This window comes from Trichoderma asperellum, chromosome 4 (genome assembly GCF_020647865.1).
Source record: "Trichoderma asperellum chromosome 4, complete sequence".
NCBI lineage: Eukaryota > Fungi > Ascomycota > Sordariomycetes > Hypocreales > Hypocreaceae > Trichoderma > Trichoderma asperellum.
Window position 1 is genome coordinate 2,094,485 of NC_089418.1, and position 23,169 is coordinate 2,117,653.

A 23,169-nucleotide genomic window follows, 5' to 3' on the forward strand; every position below is an offset into this window, starting at 1 on the left:
CTTGTATTGATCAGTTGACTGGAACTCAGTGCTCATGTTTTTGCCCTGCCGCGCCCCTTGCGCTCGTAACTGCCTCCGACGGCGGCCGGATCGACACTCATCTTTGCTATTTTCCTCCGTTGCCTTTGTCTTTTGGCCCCGTTGGCCCAGGGGCAAAATGGAGCACTGCTATCCACGTCATGCCTCGGGGACTGGTGCCGGTACAGTATATGCAAACAAACACCAACGTTGCATTGACGGTTTCCACTGCCGTAGCTTCTCCTCCTCTCCATCCCTTTTCATTCTGTCTACAAAAAGACCGTAGTCGTACACTTCACCTTTTTTTACTCATCCCTATTTTCCTTTTGCATTTGCAGGATACGAAGATAAAGCGGGCACGAGATAAAGAACACCCAGCATGCGTTACGAAGCCGTCTCTTTCCTGGCTGCCCTGCCATTCGCCATGGCCACCATGTCTATCCTCGCCTACCATCCTCCCGCCGAGCTCCTAGCCCAGTCACAGTCCGACAGCTCTTGCAATTTCCCTGCCGATTTCCACATCCAGAACTTCGTGGCCAAGACGAATGAGACCGGCCCAGCTGCCACTCTAAGTGCATACAACTTCACCTTTGTGGACAAAACCACGAGCGTCACCACGCGCTGCTCCTTCAACTCGAGCTCCGTTTCCACCACGCCTACAGGCCTGACACCACGATACGCATGTGCTGATGGGGACGTCAAATTCATCTGGGACAATGCCCACAGGCAATTGACCGTGGTCGAGAGGATCTGCCCAAACGCAAAGGGGTGCGTCCTACATTCGATGCTATCTTTAATGTTGAAGTAAATAAATTCAAGGATATGGAGCGCTAACACTCGTATTTTACAGCATTGATTCGTACGAAGTGTCCGGCTCAGCAGTCATCGCTCTGTCTTGTACCGGGTCGGGAAGCTGCAGCACCAACTCGACCGATCTCGATGTACAATACACTGCGCTGGATCCCGTCCAAGATCCCACTCTGCGCGTCAAGTATTGGGTGAGCTAAAGGGTTGCGAAGAAGGCATTATTGATTATTGGTAGACGACTATGCCTGATCTGGTATGCTCTGGCGTTTGGCTTCATTTTCAATAGATCTGGAAAAAAAAAGAGGATACAACAAATAGACAAGGCACAGCAAAGATTTTCCAGCAGCTTTGGAGGTGCCAAGGAAAAGAAAGAAGAAAACTAAGACTGTAATGCGAGAATGAATAAATCTTCCTCACCCTAGCATTACTATTAGAATGTAATTTCATTAACTCCAATCTCATCGCATCATTCACAATGGGAGCAACAATCGTTAAAAAGCTTTCCATCGTGCATTTGGCCATGGCTGCAAATAGTCCCGATGGCCCGAGTCAGCGGTAGGAGCTATTGCTGAATGGCACCAGGCACCGGCATTTAGCGGCTGCTTATGGAGGCTTTCCAGCGCTTCAGCTGCTGCAGCGATGCCGAATGCAGCCCTGAGCTCGTTCCGGCGCCCCAGATTTTCCCCAGCACTAGGAGCTGCTCTGGCGTGGCCCCACCAAAATTGTACATACACCTCGTGATCTCTCGCTGGTCTTGGCAGCTTGCCACCACTCATGAGACAAAGCGCGGTCATGCCTCGCTGGCAGAGTCGCTGATTTTTTTGCTCCTCTCACAAGGACAACAAATCAGTTGATCTTGACCATCATGCAATATACCAATTGCGCAGCCTGTGCATTGCTTTCTCGCTAAAAGTGACGCGCTTGCTCTCGTTGCCGCCAGTTGCCCTTCTCCCTTGCGTCGGGCTTACATCGAAACATCACTGCCGGTTTCCAAACCGAGATCAAGCGCTGTTCGGGACAGCATCTAGCAATCTTACCAGCCGTTTAATCTTACTTCTCCATGCGCTGGCCATCGACCGACTGATCTTCACAATGGAGGGGGCATTACCGGGCCGCTTCAAGCTATTGTTGCTCTTACAACTCGCCGTCGCTTACCTCATTAAGGCCGCATATATCAACCAGCAGGAACCGTTGGGTATCAAGGAGGAGCTAACATCCCCTTTGACCATTTCCGCACCGTTATTCGCGTCTCTCGAACGACTGGCTAGGCTGGTTGACGTGTCGTATTGCCTGGGTACTTCAGGCATTCGCAAGCCCTTCCAGTGTCTCTCCCGATGCGACGAGTTCCCAGAGTTGACGCTGGCTACCACTTGGAGCACAGGCATCCTCTTTAGTGACAATTGCGGATTCATCGCCATCGACAATGGTTCGGAACGGCAGCTTCTCGAAGCAAATCGAAACGATGCAGCGAATGAGAGGCAGGGCGCCATAGTCGTTGCGTTCCGCGGGACTTACAGCATCACCAATACCATTGTTGATCTCGGCACTATCCCGCAAAAATACGTGCCTTACCCATCCCCAGATGATGGAGGAGAGTCCCCAGAAAAGCCCAGCCACAAATGCACAAACTGTACCGTACACATGGGGTTCCTTGAGTCTTGGAGGAGCGCTCGGGAAGCTGTTCTGCCGGAACTAAAGGCCCTTCGAGACAAATATCCGTCTCGCCCTATTCAGCTAGTAGGCCATAGCCTTGGAGGAGCCGTGGCCTGTCTTGCAGCCCTAGAGCTGAAGGTATCGCTGGGCTGGGACGACGTAACCGTTACCACCTTTGGAGAGCCTCGAACCGGCAATGCCCAATTCGCCCGCTTCGTGAACGACGTATTTGACCTCAATGGAACAACTGACCTTGAGAAGCGAAGCTATCGACGAGTCACTCACGTCGACGACCCTGTGCCCTTGCTACCGCCGAGCGAATTCGGCTACAAGTCGCACAGCGGCGAGATCTTCATTTCCAAGTCCTCTCTATCGCCCTCGGAAACGGACGTGCATCTCTGCATTGGCGATGAAGACCCCAACTGCAGTGCCAAAGATGACAGCACGATGAAGAGTCTGCTGCATCGCCTTCTCCATTTCCGCTGGACGACTACCTCTTTGCAGGCTTACACAGAGCGGATGAGCTTCCCAGCGCGATTTAAGCTATGGCAGCTGTTTTTTGCTCATCGGGATTATTTCTGGAGGCTCGGCTTATGCGTTCCCGGTGGCGATCCTACAAACTGGGGTCGGCATTCGTATGAGCCTCACGATGAATATCTATAACCGTTGTGGGAAAGAAAGAAAAAAAAAGAGAGAGAAGAAAGCAGGAAATACTACATTGCAGCGATGCATGGTGGGTTTGACGAGTAGGTAGCAAACCAACTTATCTGAGAAGTAGACTTACACTGAGAAGGGCAGGTTGGATACCTCTGTATCTATATAGGACGCGTATCATTTTGGGTAAAGGTGATGAACATCGGAAGAGCGAGCATAAACACTGTGAAACGACGAGCAAGTAGTCATTGTAAACGGCCGCATAGTTTAATATCATAAAGAAAACCATTATTACATTATCTGTTTCGCTGGACTAAATATCTTAGTAGCCACATGCTATCAATCATATTGTGGATGAGCCCTACGCTAAGAATAAGTAGCGTATTGATAGAGGATACGCTCTGCTGGCACATATACTGCGTGGATAAAATACTATGTACTACTTAAGTAGGTGTTGTGTGTACCATCTCTCACTAATATGGCAATACCGGCAATTACAGCTGTTATATCCATCATCCGGGCCTCCGCGTTGATCGTCATTTAGTGGGGGGGTACCAGTGAAATGACAGTCACCATGTGACATGAGAGAAAGGATTCTGTAATGAGCCAGCACGCGCAAGGCAGTGCGTCCCTATTAGACTAACACTACACAAAGTAGCATCCGCAACGTGCCAAACCCTCAATTTCAAAGCGCTGGGCTCTTCTCGAAACCGGGATCTTTTCCAGAGTATGATCGGATCGCGTAGCGCCAGCATTGGATGAAGAGTAATAAATACTATTAGTGGGGGGCGGAAAAAAGTGTGTGAGACGGGAGGGGTATTTTGTGGCGCGTTCTACTGGTAATTGATTGCTGGCACCCAAAACGACGACGACTTGAGAAGAGACCCGGTGACGGAATAGGGCTACGCAGGCTCTTCTTTCATGTGAGAAGAGCCAGGCTGGGCTGCTTGTCCTCCCATTGGATTAGCCCAGCGGGATATTATTGTCTAGCAGGTGGCAAGCCGCCATGCTATTGGTCTATATAGACATCCATGATACATCTGAGCATGTCCTCTGTGCCACGCGATGGCGATAAGAGAGGAGGGGAAATAGGGGGCAGTGAGTCACGGATGGGAGCTGACCACAGCCACAGCTCGCGTTTATTTGCCAGCCTCTGCCAGCCTCTCCCATGCCCATGGCAACTGGCATGAACGGAAAGCATAAAAGGCAGCGCCAGGGGGGGTGCGGGCTGTAGCATCATGTGAACAACAAAACACCACGATGGTCTCGGGTCTCATCCCTGAACGCCTGCGCAGACAATCTGGAAATCGGGGAGTAGTCAAAAGGGCACGGCGTCAAGCGAGATACGGAGGAGGCCATGCATGCATTCCCGTGCTCTGGGAAAGGGGCCACTAGTTTTAATGGACTCGCCAGGCCTTGAGTACTAATATATATTCTCCTTATCCGTTGGAGCCTCATCGACACGCCCCCATTATGAGCAGGATGGAGCAACAGCAGCAATAACACAGGGTTGAAGCATGTAGCACCAAGAGCGGCAATGCCCAAGATTTGTCTATTGTATGTCCTGAGTACTCGAGGCCAGCGTCACGATCCTCCCGTTGTACCGTAGGAGGTGAAGGCCAGCAGAACGCATCAGAGACAAATGTTGGACCGACGTGGCCGGCGGGGGACTGGCTGGAGCAAGAACAGGAGGGAGCACATGCCTCGGCCAGGGTGTGCCGAAAGAGGCTTCTAGTAGCACTTCCAGAGCATGAGCTCTTGGAGTCTTCATCGCCAGCTTGCGCTGCCATCGACGGGGAAGATGGTCGAAGCCTCCGTGTGGTTCTAGGGAATGGAGCAGGCAATATGCACTAAGTCATAGTCGCCGTCTGCTTAGACAGCTAGTCAACAACGGGATCTGCTGGGACGGACCACTCTGCCTGTTGCTAGCACTGCAGCCCCAGACGGGATGGATTCCTGGGTCTCCATCTCCAGTCCTCAAGGGAAAAAACGAGAGATGCTCGTAATTCAATGTACCGGTGCGGAATACGCCGAGTGCGCTGGTATTCACTCTTTGTGTACCCGTACAAGTACAGAATATGAACTTATTTCCCCTCGAGAGCGCGCCAGTGCCTGTTATCGGAGTGGGGCATAGATGGAACGATCGCTGACCGACCGACAGGCTGGCAGAATTCTAATAAGCCAAATTGCAGCCCCCCTCCGGGCCGCGTTATGACGCCTTTCCGCGCAGCCTAGGAGACAAACGCTGGTTGGATGATGGCGGGTGACAGATGCTTGTGTTGTGAACGCCCAGCAGAGAGCGATAAAAGACGCGGCCAGCTTAGCGCCGAGCACAACGGGCAGCAAATCAAGGTGGTAGGGCTGCCGGTACAAGAGGCGATGCGCGAGGGCACCCGTTGATTGAGTGTCTCATGGCAAAAGCGGGACTCTGATCACTCGGTAACCCTTTTTTTTTCTTTCCATCCAAAAGAAGAGGCCCCGCAGCGAGCAAGGGATACAAGAGAGTAAAATAGGGCTGTGATAGCTCCAAGGGTACTTCTGGTGCATGGGGCCAATTTCTCTGCTTGATTAATATCAGTGGTTTCCAAGACAGCGTTTGCAGAAGCAGCTTTGGCGCTTAATGCCTGAATGCTACCTTCAATGGCATCAGGTACTAAGGGCGCCTTGCCTGCTATGCCCACCACAAGTAGTGAGACCAAGTGCATAAGAAATGCGGCTGAGGTGGAGGAAGCAAAACCAAAGTGAGAGGATGAAAAAATGAAGAAACGGCCGAAGCCCCCCCCTTTACGATGTTGTGTATCGGAGGCATTCAGGATGGATGGTCATGCTATCCAGTCAAGAGATGCAAGTACGCAGTACCTGGGCAGCCTCCTTCCGGGTACTAGAAGCCACAGGTAGATTAAGAGGGCGCCTCAGCGTCAAGGCGCCAGCCTCCATGTACAGAGCTCCGTGCTGGTACTTGCGGATGTGTAGCAGGTACAGCACTGCTCAAGTGGGAGTGAGCTTCAAGTGAAGAGCGGCCCCCCTTCCGGCTCCAGATCAGTTAGAGAGACAAGCACAATAATGCCGTTCATCACGGGTACACCACATGTACATTGTGGATTATGGTCAGCCGGCTTCATTTCCAGGTACCCGCCAAGTCTCGACTGCCAGATAGGCGCTGCGGCCAGAGATTACAGGCACCTCTAGTGCGCTGTGCTCGGCCACCAGAGCCTAGGGGCGGGGTGCGCCAGGCGGCTGGCTAGGCTTAGCAGGCCCCCAAGAGCCAGCAACTCCACTGCAAGCTGGCGCTCGCATCACCTGTGCTGGCAGCGGCGGGCACTGGCCTCCGCCCCGAGAACCCCCAAACCCCAAAGCCAATTCAATCTCAATCCACAATCAAAATATAAACACTCTTCTCGCCCCATCCTCAACCGCATCCCACCTCAGACACCCGCATCATCCTTTTTCTGCAACGACTCCGCACATTCCGACCGCTTCGTCTCTTCGTCGTCTTCAAATCACAGACACACAGTCAAAATGGCCACCGAGGTACGTGAGCTCAACCTCCCCCCCAGAAGCTGCTGCTGTCACTGCTGCGACCGCCGCTTTCCGCCTTCTCCTCTCGAGCCCCCTCGTTCTCGCAACCCCTCAGCCCGCCGAGTTCTTCGCCACGATCTGCGCGGCTTCGGACTCGCGCGAGGGCGCCCGGAAACACCTTGGCGGACAAAATGTCTTTGCCTTCACTCTCACTTCGCTTTCTTTGCTTCAAACTGCATTTTGCTCGCAATGCTAACGTTTTGTCTATAGCGTGAAAGGTTTGTCCAACCGCCTGGCCCCGTGACCCCACTAACTTCTCACGACGAGAATCCAAACATGTCCCCCCTCCCCTTTTTTTTCTGGTCGAACGAAATGGTCTGACCGAGATTCTCAAAACAACAGCAAGACCTTCCTGGCCCGCCTCTGCGAGCAGGCCGAGCGTTACGATGAGATGGTTACCTACATGAAGGAGGTCGCCCAGCTGGGCGGTGAGCTCACCGTTGACGAGCGCAACCTCCTCAGCGTTGCCTACAAGAACGTTGTCGGCACTCGCCGGGCCTCGTGGCGCATCATCTCCTCCATTGAGCAGAAGGAGGAGTCCAAGGGCTCTGACAAGCACGTCTCCACCATCAAGGAGTACCGCAGCAAGATCGAGCTCGAGCTCGAGAAGGTCTGCGAGGATGTTCTCGATGTCCTGGACAAGAGCCTCATCCCCAACGCCGCCACTGGCGAGTCCAAGGTTTTCTACCACAAGATGTACGTTGATTTCCCCCGCCGCTCTCTTAACATCCGGGTTTCGAAAACTTTTCACCCCACGTTTCAGCGCGCACATTTCGAAATTTTCAGGAGCTAATGCAAATCGCTCTTCTAGGAAGGGTGACTACCACCGTTACCTCGCCGAGTTCGCCTCTGGCGAGAAGCGCAAGACCGCTGCCACCGCTGCTCACGAGGCCTACAAGGTATGCTCATATACGCACTCGTCGACGCCGCGTGCAGAGACAAATTTCACCACGCGGGGGAAACTGACCATGCCGCACAGAACGCTACCGACGTTGCTCAGACCGAGTTGACTCCCACTCACCCCATCCGCCTGGGTCTTGCCCTGAACTTCTCCGTGTTCTACTACGAGATCCTCAACTCTCCCGACCGTGCTTGCCACCTTGCCAAGCAGGCCTTCGATGATGCCATCGCCGAGCTCGACTCCCTCTCCGAGGAGTCCTACCGCGATAGCACTCTGATCATGCAGCTCCTGCGTGACAACCTGACCCTGTGGACTTCGTCCGACAGCGGTGATGCCGAAGCCGGCGAGGCCAAGAAGGAGGAGGGAGAGGCTGCCAAGCCTGCCGAGGAAGAACCCAAGCCTGCTGAGGAGCCTGCGCCCGAGGCTGCTTCCTAAATCCTTCTTACCTCGTCTGCATGCAAACTCGGCAAAGAACCGAGAGGTCTTTTCTTTATCTTGTTTTAGTTATCTGAACACTCTCGCCCACCTCTGAACATGGCGATAGATGGAAATCGTGTTGGAGGCTGGCTTAGCCGGTGCCCGCGCTGGTTCCCAGTGCGTTGCTTGTCTGGTTAATGGGGAGATGGGTCATGGAACTTCGGTTTTTTTTTTCGGTTTAGGGATGGGAGAGATGAGTGGCGCAAGGGTACTTGTCCGTTGTTTTTTCGCCCGTTTGCGAACTGGCGATGGACTCTTTTGTTGTTCGCTGCTGAATGATGGACGCTTTTGCTGCCTCTTCTCCCAACCCCCCTCTACCCAAGTGCCTGGTATTTGTTCCCCTGTTCTGCTTTTTGACGTTACCACCTACCTAGTTTACATCTGGTCCCGTTTTTTTGGCGGATCGTTTATGGAAAATGTTGTCCCCCAAAATAATGTCGTTGTTTTCTTGCAATTTGCCTGTTGTCTTTTTTTCCCCTCTCCCCCCTCCTCGCGTCACAGTGGTTTATTCTCGTTGTGTGCCCCGCAGAGAAGAGGAGAAAAGAAAGGGAAAACTTGTGCATTTCCCTTTCCACCCAACATTTTTTACAGCAGCAACCCCTTGAAAAAATGGCAAAAAAAGAAATTCCAATCCAAAGTACTAAACTGTGTGTCTACAGTTTTTTCTTTCTTTCAGTCGTGAAGTCATATGTTACTTTTGCTTTAATAGGGACGCCTCTTCCTCAAGCATGGCTGTGGTCCTAGCTATCTTTGCTCAGCTTGCTCAGCTTCATGCCTCGGCAATCAAGCTTCTTTGGTATAGCTATACATTGTACCTAGAGATTCCTAATACATGTGCCACTCTCCCTCCATACAGCCCCTTTTACGCAACACCAAGATGTACTTCCCCTATGCCAGTTGAATAAACCACAACCGTCGCAATGTAAAGCAACGTGCTCTCGCAGTGAAGATACGTGCATAAAAAAAGCCCGCAACTTGAGGCGCAAAGCTACACACGCACAAAAAAAAAAATAATCACCCCACCTTGAGCTGATAGAGGCGAGATTTAGAGTTGCTGCTACCCAGTTACTACCAGATCTTTTATGGGCTTGCTCTAGATAACGCCGATGTACCGGTTTCCTTACTGCTAATTGGGGGATATTTGTATTTGTCTTATCGGCTATTTTTGTTTCTTCCCTTCTTTCTCTTGACAGAGGTAATAAGGCGCCTGTGTATCGACTAGAAAGAAACCCCCCTCTCCCTCCTAAACAACAGACTACTAAGATACCCTGCAAATAACAGCATGTATACATACCTAGATAGAAAAAGAGAACACCACAATTTGATAGCAAGTCAAGCTTATTTTTCCATTTCTGCCTACCTACTTATGGGAATCTTGGAAGAAAAAAAAAAGGACATGACTGTCTCTAGAGGCAAAGACCCTCCGTAAAACGTACAAAAAAAGGTCAGATACAAAAGAAAAGAGGGCAGTTAAAAAAAGCCCTGCGGTTGTGGTATAAGTATAGTAAATCGCTGTCCGGTTTCCCCCCTTCCCAATGTAATTACCTAGTAAACATGCGCCAAAACGTGATATTTATTATGTGTCCCCCCACCCCCCTAAGCCCTTTCCCCCCGCCATCTTGACAGGATTCGGATAGGAACGGTGATGAGAATCGTCTTGTAGTCGTCGTCTTCGTCAATTGGAGGCTGCGCTCGTGCTGCTGTTGTGCTTTTTCGAAACAACTGTATATGTAGCTAAAAAAGAACTTTGTTGCGGACTTTTGCTGTCAATCAGCTAATGGTATTCACCAAAAGCTTCGACGCCCGTATCATCCTTCTCTGCCTTTGGAACAGACCCCGTCCTCGGCCATTGCTGCTGTCTTGGCCCGGCACAACCTCTTCGTCTGGAGATTTGTAATCTTCTGATCGTAAGTTCTCGTACATGGCTGTTCGCGTGACATCGCCTTTCCGGGGCGGCATCATGAAGTCCGGTACGTCGGCATTGGCCACGCTGCTGCGGCGGCGAGCTTTGCCGGTGAATTGCGCCTTGACCTTGTGCCACAGCCGTGAGCTCTTTGACATGGTGGCAAGTTCAGAGGGCGATAGAGATGTCGACGACGCAGTGGTTGTTGTGACGAGCGAAGGGGCGGAGTAGTTGCTGGCGGTGGTATATGAAGCTGATGCGGATGCGACCTCGTCGCGCCAGACCATGATGCGATTCTGCTTGGCGGCGGACATGACTTGGCATGGAGTGGGTGATAACTCATCCATTATTGCGAATAAATTGTCCATTGTTGCCATTTTTGCGAGCGGTGTCGGTCCAGCGACTTTTGAGATGCTCTTTTTTGCAGCCGTTGCTTATTGGTTGTCGGTAGTATTATTATTCCAAGTGTATTGGTGAGGCTTTTGAAGAAATCGTCGGCGACAGGATTAGCGACAAGATGGTACGCCGTGAATTGGTCGATGCAATTGGCTTTAAGCTGATATCAGACGTCCTTCTTCCGTAGTATCGTCGAGCTTCTCGCGACCAAAATGCCAAAACAGATTCTTACTTTGGCTAGTCGGGGCGATTTGACAAGCTGGGGGGATTAAAGCCTCTTTGCGAAGATTGACACCAACGGCGCGCGTAATATCCTCTAACAAAAGAGTCGTTGTCGTTTCCCTTTATGGCAGTTGTTCATGCGACCCATGCAAAAGAGGATCCGAAAGACTGTCCCCCACCAGGTAATCTCTCGATGGCGTTCCAATTCCAGGTGACGTCGCCAAGGCGCGGGAAATGAAATAAGGGTTCGAGGTCTCGACGGGGCAAATAAAGATGTAATTAAATAGGGCGGGATATAGCACCAAAAAGGTTGTCGACGTCGTTCTCGGAACGCTCCGAATCTCGGGTTGCTCTTTTTTTAGATTCTTCTTTTTTTTTCTGTTTCCCTTTCTTTTATTAAAATTCGATTGCGTTCCTTCTCTTCCTCTCGTTGTCGTCCCCCCTAATGCAAATCAAATGCAAGCAACAGCGGCCGCAGGCGCGGGTTGATCTCGCTTCTGCGTCTGGGCGAGTGGAGGCCGAAACGGCGTATAAATAAAGGCGCTGCAGAGGAAATCTCGTAGCGCCACCTTCAGCATGCACGGCACGGGTTGGCTGCGCGAATTGGCGGTTCGGAAAGCCCTTGCGCTACTAATACGAGTAGAAGCGCCCCTCTGGGATTTTCATGGGGCTCCACCGAGAAGCATAGGCGAGCGGCAGAGCAGAGCAGAGTGAGAGCGAAGAAGAGCTGAGCTGAGCAGAGAAAGCTGCGGGCGTGCGAGTGTGCGATTGTTTGCTGTGCAGCGGGTGGTTTTGCCAGGAGCAAGGCAAGGAGGAAAACAGAAACACGAGATGCGGACGGAGGGAATATTAGCATGTGCTATAAATGAGCGCAAACCAGACGACCCGTCGCCAATGAAGTGCGCGACGAGGGAGAAGCAAGAGGCGACACGCACAGCGTCAGTGACCAAGTCAGGGAAGACGCCGGCCGGCGAGTGGGGAGACGCAGCGCAGGGGCTCCATTAGCGGCTGGCGGGCTTCTCTCGGGGGGCAGATCAATTGATCGCTTGCGCGCACCAGCACCAGGGGGGCATGTGAGCGGCCAGTCAGGCGCTGTGGGCGCTGGCAAAATAGCGGGCTTCTGTCGGGGGAGGGGCGCTGTGACATGCAACTGGCCGTGGCAAAGTCGCCCATACCGTAGCGTGCACATGTCACCAGACGGCAGCGTCCAGCGGGCTGTAGCTGGTAGCTCCGCGGGGGTTGCAGAACGGAAATTTGCAGGCCAAACAGGTCGAGTGGCACTGGAAGCGGCATCTCGAAGCTGCTGCGGCTTTCAATGTTGCAGGTGCCCGGTATGGGGCTCGGCAGTGCAATGCCAGTGCGACTGTGAGAATGATCAGCCAAGTGGAATTGGGATTGGGATTGAACGCCCTTGTTTTTCTTCTTCTTTTTTTCTCTTTTCCCGCCAGGCCACGCCGCATCGTGGCAGGCATCATCGTGGCAGATCAACCATCCAATGTCTCGGCGGAGAAATATGAATCAGCGGCTAGATACACGTACCACTAGTAGTGAGACTACGCGGTGGCGCTGCCACTTACACGATAGTTCGAATGTTTGTAGATAGTCGGTTATTTCATGCCGAATGGAGAAGCCCGAGGCATTCTAGCACGGCTGCTAGTCTGGCGAGGCTTGCTGCAACGAATCAATGGAACGAAGTTGACTGAATCGCGAAGCGCTCTTAGAGCCGAGGGGCCACCGCCATGACGCTGAACAAACTGCAGTCACTGTTCCGGTATTACATAGAGAGCCGACGACGCGACGAGCCCGTGTTATTTGATGTATAGGAGCCGTCTGAGCCGCATCTCTGCAAAAGACAAATACTACATAGATGCTTGTATATACAGGGCTGAAACGACGGGCAATGACGGGACATCGTCATCTCTTGCTCCAGTCCAGATACGAGATACATCTTCCAAATACTACTCCAAATACAACCTAGCACTCATGACCAGAAAGAGACACAGTTCGTCTCTCTGTCCCCTCTTCCCTTATCTTCTTGAATGCTACCAAGTACTAAGACTACTAGGTAGGTACCTCACTAGACATATCTCATTTGGTCACAAGCCGGGAAACCATTGAACCCACTGTCAGCTATTCAGCCAGCACATGGCCACTGCCCGCCCCTTACTTTGAAGACCTTTGTTTTCGCTACCCGTGATGCACATGGACAAAAAAACAAACAAATAAAAAAAGAAACTTGAGAGAGAGAGAGAGAGAGAACCAGCGAGCAAAGGTGGCGTAACCATCGACGAAGCAAACACATACTGTACGGACTGTACGGAGAACCCCAAGTTCCTTCTCGATCGGCCGCGATTTGCGCTAGAAAAGGGTGCTCCGTTCTGACGGGCTTTTTTCGGTTTGGCTTGGCGATTCATTCATTTAAAATTTCGGCAATAAAATCTATCAACATGTACAGTATGGATCGTCCCCCCCTCCCCAGAACGCACTCGCTTTGGATTTTCCCCGCATTAGCGTCCAGAACCAGTTCTTCCATGCGTTGAGTGTGTGTGGGAAGGCCGTTGCAAAATCATCCAATCTGGTGGTGTGATGAAGTGCCATTTTGCGCAGAACGAAGTAAGGACAAACCCTTTTTCTTTTGCGCTGCATAACGCGGCAACGTCTTCTGGTGCACCAGATAAAAAAATACTAGAGAGTGACACAAGACGCAGGCCGCCTTTGGCGAGCCGAACATCCATAAGAGTGAGGTGAATAAAAGCAAGTACCTCCAGTATACCAGGAGTACTCGCACAGCAGGCTCTGATTCGCCAGGGGATGGAAATGACACCAAGGCGCTAATTGGCCCTCGTCTATTTCCAGAGCAGGGATAATATACTCGTACATGTGCCTGGCGCTACTAACCTACTTCGTATCCATTTGCAGGCTCGCTGGCTTACAGGAAGCTCGAGCCGTGTGATGGTGATATTCCTTCAGTAAGCGCGCATATCTTTCACAGTCAAAAATCAAGCTTGATTAGGCCTGGGTAAGCTTCATACCCCAGAGTCATATTCATATATCATTTATTTTTTATTCTTTTAAATAAAAACGGTAGCTATCGTGATGGCACTTTTGCCTAAGCCCGTGCTCTTCTTCCCTTCTTCTAAGCCGCACTCGGTTGCAATGTCTCCCAGCCTCCCATCTCTTCCTCTCCACCCTCCAGTAGATCTACAGGGCCCTGGTTCACCTGCCTTGATCGCTGTGGCAACATGGGGGGCCCTCTGGTTGCCGTTGTATTCGTATTTGTGTTTGTATTTGCGCTTGCCTTCATGTTCATGTTTATAAACGGTTTGGGAGGGGCAACGGGCTTCCTCCCAGTAACTGAACCACCGACGGGTGGCGTCTGCCACTGTGAATTATCTTGTCTCAAGCCCGTCGTTGAAGCACGAGCCGGCAGCGGCGGTTGAAAGTCTCCGTCGCTATATTTAGCAGTATTGAGCCCGCTCCCTGATGCCAACATCGAGGGTAGCGACGATGTCGAGGCTGGTGAGGTCGACAACAGGTGTGCGGGCTTCTTGGCCACAGGGGGGGCGGGCCTCCCAGCCTTGAGCTGCTGCGATAGCTGTGATGTGTGAGAGGCCGCTGATGTGGGCCGAGATGATGATGTCCATAGTGGTTGCGTTCCTCCTATCTTGCCAGGAGCATCAGCTCCTCCAACAATCCCCACCGTACTGGCAGACCTGCCTAGCCCTGCGCTCGAGCCGCCCATATCAACGGTCGTTGCTGAACGACGGGGTGGCGGCGGAGGCGGAGCCGCGCTAGATCTGTCTCTGTGAGCACTCCGCGCGCCATCACCGTCCCCAATCTTCATCCGTCCCACCTGAGCAGGGAGAGTGGCCGGGTCGTATTGTGGAGGCAGCTTCCTAGGTCCAGCTGAATTCATGCCCCTGGGAGGTGTAAGCTTCTCGTACGGCGAGCTGGATATACTCGAAAGAGACGCCCCGGGCGAGGACCTGGAAACGGATATCCAGTCCAGCTCTTCGCCATGGCCAAAAGGATTTGAAGGGCGGTGTGGGTTCAAAGCCATTGGTTGGCCGTCTCGCCCATTGGGTATGGGAATCTGAGCACGAGCCGGCTGTCGGTTGTCGAGCCACCATTTTTGCCGGTCTGAGCTCGCGGGGGGTAGGCCAGGCTCGATTGCGTCGTATCCAATTAAATCTTCATCTTCAGTGTCTTCGCCATCGGCATGTGCGGCCGAGTCTCCAACTTCCGCCTTCCGCCGGTCGTATAATTCTTGGCTAATTGCGTTTCGGTGCACCTCATCGATGAGGCTGACCCGGCAATCAAATGTGGCATAAACAGGTCGGTGATCCGAAAACATCAATGTTGGTGCCGAGTCGTATGCCGTTTGGCGGAGAATGGCCCCCTTTCTCAGTACTCTGTCTGTCCAAGCTGGTATTCTTGCCTTTTCACTGCCAGGTGTTAGCATGTCCGCAACTCCATATAGGGTGAGATGCTACTCACGAAGTATCGTATATGTCTGTTCCAATGTCAAATCGGTATGTGGGCATGAAGTTGATGCGGGCTTCAGAATAGAACTGAAACGCAAGTCCAGCTACCATTTGTAAATTTAGCTGGTCATTGCTGTACATGGTTTCAAAGTCTCGCTTCTTCACCAAACCGCGTACGGCTTCTGAGCCGAGACCAATTCGATAGTTGAAATCGCCCAGCCAAATGATCGCATCTGTTTATATCCCTATTAGCCCACCTTTCGCCAATGCGACTTTACGTTTTTTTGCAGTGATGAGACAGCTGAGGAGTGAACATACCGTGATCTTCGATTCCTCGATTCCTCTGAAACCGCAGGCCGTCGTGAATCGTTGCGTAATCTCGATTCCGTTCATCGTAGTTAGCAAACCCTGCTGCTAAGTGTGCTGTGACAAAGCATATATGAGTGTTTGCGTAATCAAAACGAATAGCAACCGCTCCCTTGTTTCCAGCCATCCCAGACAATCCAGTTTTCTTGACACTTCCCTCGACATTCTTAATGTGATCAAGAGACGATGACTTTACGAAAATGCACAGAGCTGCTCCTACGAGCTGCCCACTACGCAGTAGCACGTATTTCTTTCCTCCCAGGCTAGCTTGTCGCCGGTTTAGTGTCTCTTTCACCGCATTCTCCCACAGACCTTTTCTACTCGGATCGCTATTCATGATTTGCTGTGGGCTTAGCTCAACTATCTCCTGAAAGGCGACAACAAATATCTCCGGTTGTGATGACCCGAGCGAGGGCGGGAATAACCATGGTGATAGGTCATGGTCGATACCTTCGGTGCGTCCATTCAAATTGAATGTGCCGACCCATATACTGATATTCTTGAACGACGTAAACTCTTCGCTTCGCCTAGCCAGCTCTATTGAAACATAATCACTGATGGGATCAAACAAGTGCACAGGGGCTTGTCCAACCAAAAGACCCAGCAGCATATCAATTGTGATCTGCCGAGAAGGGTCAATGAAATTGTTGTGATAGATACGCTGAACAGATTTTCGCATATCTGCCACCGCTCCAGCTAGTGACATCTTCCCATGCCTTGTGAAGGACGTCTTTAAAGCGCCAGTTCCGGCGTAAGTCTTGGAGAGAGCATCACCATTATCGGCCCAAAGACTAGAATGTCTCATCCAGAAGTCGGAGGCTGCGTATTCGTTTCGATGATCTAAAAATGCCTCGACAGCCATCTGGGATATCAAGGTCTGGATCAAATTCGTACGATCGAGACAATCCAAGCAATTGGTGCGAAAGACACCTTCTTGTTGGAGCACTACAACCATGCGATCATCAGTTCGATCATGTTCTGCTAGGTAGTACGCGAAGGCGTCAGATGAGCCCTCAATATATCGGCGGATCCCGCGAGCAGCTTCGTATCCAGCTGGGCCTTTTGTTTCGGCATGGAAATCGTAATGTGTTTCTCGTAGCAATGCATGATCCTCTGACTGCTGTTGCGCAGGTCGGCTCAACGGGGAGCGTCTGATGCACTCCCGGTACATCGTGGCCAGCTCGACTTCACCCGGCTTAGTAGCACTCAAAAGATTAATAACATGAACAGCGCCGTAAGATTGCTCGAGATCCTCAAAGTGCTTGTTGAACGTTGGCTGCGTTGCATCTGGAGGCCGTGTAATGGTAATTTTTTGGCGGCCAGGTAAGAGATCCGCCGCCTGTTCCCAAAAGACCGGGACTGATCCTCGAATCTGGGCATAAGAAAAGAGAACTCCTGCGGGAGACCAAAACGTCGTCTCTGTTTCAACAAAGTTTGCCACATTACCATTATCATCCATGCCTCTGGCGTTGAAACGAGTGCCTGCCCGCCGACAAGAAAGCCGTGAAATGAGCGTTAAAAAGGATGGCCTGCCGCTTCGGGATGCCTTTAATGGCGAAGCACTCTGCGGGATGGTCATTGTCTTACAAAACCCGCGAATTGCAGAGGTGAGAATTCGTGACGCATCCAGTGCTTCGCGCTCGGGGGGCATCAGTCGAGAACGAAATTGGACCAATGGGCTGATCATAAACGAATTCCACAGATATGTATCGTCAAAGTTGTCTATCTCAAAAGAGTTCGAGTTGAGAGGCCTTTCAGGTAGGAGTCAGCATATCTTCACTAGAAACCGCATTTCGTAGTAAACCATACCGGTCTTGTGCCCTGTTGGTAAGATCGAAATCTGTACTGTAGTAGAAGGAGCCATTGCTGAGCAGTCTGCGCAGATCGTGACACGGATGTTCGATGGCCACGTCTCTTCGGCCAAGTCCTTGGCCGTAAGGCGATGACGAATTGCCCCCAAAAACGTCGGAGGAATCTCCATCCAGCAACTCGAGCGGCACGACATCATCGTAGTTGGCGCTGCTCAGGCAGTAAAAATCCACACTCGCGATCCTTTCCACAGTTTCGCCAGGCCGGACCGTCGCAGCTCTCACGGCCTGGGTGATGACGGAGAGAAACACTTCCCCGTTGATTGAAATCAAACCCAAGGTGCCATACACCGGCCGCGGCGTCAACGGCCGATAATCCTTCAGCAGCTTCTTGGTTATAGGAGAGAATTCCACCATGCACTTGGCCGCCGTGGAATCGTTTCCGCCGCGCGGCTTGCTAGACGGGAGCGAAACGGGAGACCCGCTGCCGAACGCTTCGTTCGCCGACGAACTATATCGCAGGATGAGGGCGTGAGAGGACGATACGATGGCGATGGATCGATGCGGATAGTCGCGGATGAAGAGCTCGCTCGACTTTTCTGGCGCGGGAGCTTGCGCGCTCCACGAGGCCGGCGGAGTGTCCATGATGATGGACTCGTGGCATCAAATGCGAAGCTGGGCGGCTGGCAGGGGGGACAAAGCAAGCAGGAAGCGGATCTAAGGTCCCTGTTGATCCATGGTCTCCTTGCAATTGAGTGGAGCGATTAACGGCCTTGCTCTTGAGCTGTCCTCCGCCTTGTTCTTTGTGGGAGTTCTTCCTTTGCTTCCTTCGCCCTGTTCCTGCAGAGCTAGAGACAGTTGTGCTGTGGTTGTAGCAGCGCGCTATGTCATTGGTGACATCGGCGGCAGCTAGCGTCTATTTGGCCATGCTTATCTCACCAATTGGTAGAAGAAAAAGGCGTGCCAGAGAGCAGAGAGTACGCCCCGTACAACAGGCGCAAGCCGCAAAGTGGTGAAATAGAGGAGAAATTGGATCTATAGCCGGGAAGAAGATGTGGTTCAACTACTCTTAAACTATAGGCTGCTAGGTAGTTATTTACAAGGCGAAGAGACTGGTTCCTAGCCCTTAAATTGTGACATGGAATTTGCATGTTGGGCTGAAGATTGTAGCTCGGATTTGGTGCTTCATCTACTGAATATTATCTCGTCTACATATCATACTCATTAGATTCTTTTCGGTAGCCTGTTGTTGTGTTGTTCAAGGCTGTGGTATCATAAATAATCGCAGTACTCTTTACTACGTGCTTCGTGTCGTCTACTCAAGCAGCCATTACACCTGTACAAATATCAACGTCATTGTGTCGATTACAGCCACAACGGGTGTCAATTCTTTGCTCTTGGTTCGTTCTCTTGTCCACGGTCCATTTTCAGGAGCAATTATTCACCTGTCAACTGCCGGGTTTGTCTAGATATGAAGAAAGTCCATGCAATGCTTATCACATCGACGGTCTTGCCAAACAAGGTAGTAATCTGACTTTGAGAATAAAAAGAGACGTGGTATAACTGTTAGACCTCAGATCCTTTTTGAGATCATGCTCGCCATGAATGGAGAGCGTTCATTCTCTTCCTATCATAATTTAAATTTGGGAATCATCACTGGCCATGTTTATAGAGGAGAGAAAAACCGAATTTGCAGCGACCCGCTTGCGAATAAAAATATGCATCTTCAACGCTTAGTCATCCAATTGACGCTAGGCCGATCAGAGCTAACATCCCCCAGCCTCACATACATTCTTCCACTCTTGACCATAACCTTGAACCTTGCACTTTTGCAGCTCCTATTCGCGCTGCTGCACCTCCTTTGCGCATACGTTTCTTTTGTCCCAAACCCAATCGCGTCTTTCAAGTATTCTTCCATGAGCGACTTTAACAATTACGGCGGCTCCGAAGAGGAGTACGCGTCGGTTCGCAAATTCGTTGCTGAAACGGTACGTCAACCTCCTCTGCCAATCGCTCATTGTCACCAAACTATTTGATGTTGGCCCGTTGCATTTGGTTGCTGACCCAATCATCCGCGCTTAGGAGGCGAATCCGGACAACTTTGAGAGCTGGGAGAACCTTATTAAAGCTTGCGAAGCTCTCGATGGCGGCCTGAACAGAAATTCGAGCCCTCAGGCGCTCTCCACCATTCGCGATGCCTACGATCGATTTCTGCTCAAGTTCCCGCTCTTTTTTGGGTACTGGAAGAAATACGCCGATCTAGAATTTAATATCGCTGGCCCGGAGTCAGCTGAAATGGTGCGCTTGGAGATTCTTTGTTTCAGGCCCTTATTGTAAGGGCTGTGTCGTGACAACCGGCTAACGGCACTGGATATAGGTTTATGAACGAGGTTGCGCCAGCATAACTAACTCTGTCGACCTCTGGACCGACTACTGCTCTTTCAAAATGGAGACAACACATGACCCAACGCTGGTCAGAGAGTAAGTATTCAGGGCACTTTTTCCTTCCCCATAACGACTTCTACCAATGCAGTATCGCGCTTAAGCACCATGATTTCGGCTGTACACCTGTCAAGAGCTCTGCTGCTCACTATCGACCGTGTCTGATGGTGAGATATGCCACAGCGGCCCTATCCTACCGGGATCTCTCTCTCACTCTTTTTCCCAGACTTTGTTGATATGTACTCTTCGTCCCATAACATTGCGTCGTGCTCCTACCGTTGTCTCCACTTGGGATCTAGAATTCGATTTCTACACTCCCAGATGGCCACCACCCCTTTGTGTACTGACCCTCCTCTGTTCCCATACTCGCCAAACCCTGCCCCCTGTGAACTTGCGACTGACATGGATATACAGACTCTTTGAACGCGGAGCTACATTTGCCGGTTTAGATTTCCTCGCCCATCCCTTTTGGGACAAGTACATTGAGTACGAAGAGCGGCAAGAAGCCCAGGATCGAATCTTTGCCATACATGCTCGAATTATCCGCATCCCTCTGCATCAATATGCCCGCTATTATGAACGATTTCGAAACCTGTCCCACACCCAACCTCTAACAGAGGTTGTGTCGGCAGATATACTGGCCAAATTTCAGGCCGAAGTCGCGGCTGAGGCAGCTGCATATGGTGGTGCCGAACGACCAGAGCTGGAGGTTGAAAGAGACATTCGAGGAAAGATTGACGCCATGTACTACGAAGTATTCACCCAGACACAGAACGAGGTATCAAAGCGCTGGACATATGAGTCGGAAAATAAGCGACCATATTTCCATGTGACTGAGCTTGAACACAGCCAGCTCAACAACTGGCGCAAATACCTAGACTTTGAAGAAGCTGAAGGCGACTTCAACAGAATTGTCTCGTTATACGAACGATGTCTCGTTACCTGCGCCTTCTACGACGAGTTCTGGTACCGGTATGCCCGGTGGATGGCGGAGCAGCCTGGGAAAGAGGAAGAAGTCCGCAATATCTATATCCGGGCATCAACTCTCTTCGTTCCTATTAGCCGACCGGGAATTCGTATGCAGTGGGCCTATTTCGAGGAGAGCTGTGGCCGCGTAGACATTGCGCTCGATATCCATGCTGCTATTCTCGTTAAGCTCCCGGACTGCGTGGAAGTGATCATTTCTTGGGCGAACCTTGAGCGTCGCCAGAATGGCACTGACGCTGCTATCCAAGTTCTCAAGGATCAAATCGATGCTCCAACTGTTGATCTGTATACCAAGGCCGCTCTTGTGGCTGAGTGGGCAATACTGCTATGGAAGGGCAAGAACTCTACTGAAGAAGCCCGAGCAGTTTTCCTCAAGAACGTGCAGTGGTATGCAGACAGCAGGATATTCTGGGATAAGTGGTTCCAGTTTGAACTGGAGCAATCCACGCCAGATAAGGATGCAGAGACCCAGCAAGCCGAGCGCATCAAGCATGTCTTTGATGAATTCCGTAGCAGAAGCCGGCTGCCCGCCCCAGTCAAGCGCGAATTGGCTCAGGTCTATATGAACTATCTGGTTCAACGTGGTGGCAAAGATGCCATGAAGGAATTCCTGGCGGTAGACAGGCAAATGTTTGGGTCCGTCAACCATGCGACCTCACAAGAAACGGAAGGATTCCAGCTAACACTTAGTCATAGGCCTGCGTCTATTGCGACCGCGTCTAAGAGTGCAGCTGGCGCCAAGGAGAACGGAGCATCACTCGGAGAGCTTGATGCAGCCAGCCAGCGCAAAGCTCAGACTAGATACCTAAACTTTTACGAAGCCCACCCAGAGGCTAATGCGGAGGCCCAGGGCTCTGCTGATTTCAACTAGTAAAGCTCAACAACGGCTAGACGCGAGTTGGACAGGTGTTGCGGACAGCCTGCTGCTGGTATTATTGACATTTCGGGAGCGTCGATGTTATATCGTTTCACTAAGGTGGTGTATGGTGGTTGTATCATGTCATTTGCTGGACACTACAAGGAGTGGCGGATTTCTTTGCTAGCCGACAGATTTGGATGCGAACCGCGAATGATACGGAGGTGGTCTTTGTTTTTTTTTTTTTTTTTACTCACGCATGGTAATTGTGTCTTCTCTCGAAAGGGAGCCGCAGATGGATTGAGTCTGCTTCAAAGGGAACATGCCGCTGAAACGCGAATGAGGTCTCTATGAATCTAATAAACGAAAATGAAAATCATTGGCTCAAAAAGATTAAGTTATAAACTAATAAAAGATAAACGTTCAACTACCTGTATTTATGGGGCAAAGATTAAGCTGTGTTCTTTGCATTGTTGAACTATTCCTTGTATTCCTTCACGAAAGCTCAGGTTAATGCCTGCAAAGAATGAGACCGAGGTACATCTACCTAGCTTCTACGTCACTCAATGTATTGGAGCAAGTTGGTATACTGGAGGTGTTGACAAGCCACATAGGCACGCGGGTAATACAGGAACCGGGACTGATGGTCAGGACTCCACGTGGCTCGCCGACGCATACCGCATACAGAAAGCAGCTGCGAGGTAGCTAGCTGGGCGCTGACGAAATCAGCTCGAGCCAATAACTCGCCTCGCAAAAGTTGCAATGTCCACAGCGGCTCTTTTCTCTTCCTTGTTTTAATTTAGCGTCTCTCCATCAGTCATCAGGGTCCTCCTTTCATTGCCAGGCACAAGGCGTTGCGCTTACACACTCCCGCCGTCTCAAGTGTCAACTTTGGTTAATAAGCCCCACGCCACTCGCAGCTAAACCGCTTAGTTTGGCTTTTTTAGTACTGTCGGCTTTCCGCTCGGCTCTGTGTTCCCAATCAGGGAGCGGAGCGGGAAGGGGAAAAAAAAAAAAAAGGGAAATGACGATCTTGAGCTGAGGGATGATGAATTGTGAGTGGATGAGCTGGAGGAACAGATAGGCATGCTAATAACAGTGGGTGGAGGGGGAGGGGAATTGGCGGAGAGACAAAGTGCCCTTGGGGGCCTTTTCAGTTTTCAGCAAGCAGATATACTAATAACATGGAACAAGCACTATAGTAAAAAAAAAAAAAAAAGTAAGGCATTGGAGCAGACGCAAGAAATACCTATCCTAGGATTTGGAAAACGCGGAGCCGGAGGGCGGAGGCTCGAGATGGCATGATTTTGTCTTTGGGGCGGCTGCGGCATCGTCGACGGAGCATGGATGGCAGAGGTTGCGGCATAGATTGACGGCTGTGATTGGCTGCTTTGAGTCAGAAGAGAGTGAGATGCGAAGACGGAGGGGCGCTTCGGCACATGGGACGAGGAACCCTGGAGAAGGAATCAACGATGGCTTACGAGGAATTCGTAAAAAGTACTCGTCAAGTCTTGCCTTTGCTGGCTTGTGACGGTGCTGGGCCTTGAGGGACTAACGTGATATCGGTACCTGTTGCGGCAGCGAAAGGTCCAACAAGATTTGGGGTTCAGAGGAGG

General features: G+C 51.2%; 6 protein-coding genes across 7 annotated transcripts; 4 read left to right on the forward strand and 2 right to left on the reverse strand.

The window, feature by feature from the left end:
- Positions 1 to 397: 397 nt before the first annotated feature.
- Positions 398 to 1,025, forward strand: TrAFT101_007108 (uncharacterized protein; the record flags this gene model as incomplete). Its single annotated transcript, XM_024901080.2, has 2 exons — positions 398 to 786; positions 869 to 1,025. 2 exons carry the CDS (start codon positions 398 to 400, stop codon positions 1,023 to 1,025), a joined length of 546 nt encoding a protein of 181 aa, XP_024756719.2.
- Positions 1,026 to 1,616: 591 nt separating this feature from the next.
- TrAFT101_007109 (uncharacterized protein) lies at positions 1,617 to 3,442 on the forward strand. Its single transcript, XM_024908871.2, has one exon. It carries the CDS (start codon positions 1,918 to 1,920, stop codon positions 3,139 to 3,141), a length of 1,224 nt encoding a protein of 407 aa, XP_024756718.1. The 5' UTR covers positions 1,617 to 1,917; the 3' UTR covers positions 3,142 to 3,442.
- A 3,049-nt stretch (positions 3,443 to 6,491) lies between these two features.
- TrAFT101_007110 (uncharacterized protein) lies at positions 6,492 to 8,736 on the forward strand. Its single transcript, XM_066127963.1, has 4 exons — positions 6,492 to 6,663; positions 6,922 to 7,407; positions 7,523 to 7,610; positions 7,691 to 8,736. Exons 2-4 carry the CDS (start codon positions 7,103 to 7,105, stop codon positions 8,045 to 8,047), a joined length of 750 nt encoding a protein of 249 aa, XP_065984077.1. The 5' UTR covers positions 6,492 to 6,663; positions 6,922 to 7,102; the 3' UTR covers positions 8,048 to 8,736.
- A 1,123-nt stretch (positions 8,737 to 9,859) lies between these two features.
- Positions 9,860 to 10,339, reverse strand: TrAFT101_007111 (uncharacterized protein; the record flags this gene model as incomplete). Its single annotated transcript, XM_024910250.2, has 1 exon — positions 9,860 to 10,339. One exon carries the CDS (start codon positions 10,337 to 10,339, stop codon positions 9,860 to 9,862), a length of 480 nt encoding a protein of 159 aa, XP_024756715.2.
- Positions 10,340 to 13,641: 3,302 nt separating this feature from the next.
- TrAFT101_007112 (uncharacterized protein) lies at positions 13,642 to 18,157 on the reverse strand. Its single transcript, XM_024908870.2, has 4 exons — positions 17,270 to 18,157; positions 15,413 to 17,211; positions 15,108 to 15,327; positions 13,642 to 15,055 (listed from the first exon to the last, which is right to left on the reverse strand). The coding sequence occupies exons 1-4, from the start codon at positions 17,911 to 17,913 to the stop codon at positions 13,747 to 13,749; spliced, it is 3,972 nt and encodes a 1,323-aa protein (XP_024756713.2). The 5' UTR covers positions 17,914 to 18,157; the 3' UTR covers positions 13,642 to 13,746.
- Positions 18,158 to 19,096: 939 nt separating this feature from the next.
- TrAFT101_007113 (uncharacterized protein) lies at positions 19,097 to 21,990 on the forward strand. 2 transcript variants are annotated; one of them, XM_066127964.1, is made up of 5 exons: positions 19,097 to 19,256; positions 19,351 to 19,566; positions 19,646 to 19,877; positions 19,937 to 21,333; positions 21,394 to 21,990. In XM_066127964.1, the coding sequence occupies exons 3-5, from the start codon at positions 19,728 to 19,730 to the stop codon at positions 21,566 to 21,568; spliced, it is 1,722 nt and encodes a 573-aa protein (XP_065984078.1). In that variant the 5' UTR covers positions 19,097 to 19,256; positions 19,351 to 19,566; positions 19,646 to 19,727; the 3' UTR covers positions 21,569 to 21,990. The 2 variants fall into 2 exon arrangements, with proteins under 2 accessions (XP_065984078.1, XP_024756712.1); XM_024908869.2 differs by having other exon boundaries at positions 19,646 to 19,749; positions 20,125 to 21,333.
- Positions 21,991 to 23,169: the final 1,179 nt, after the last annotated feature.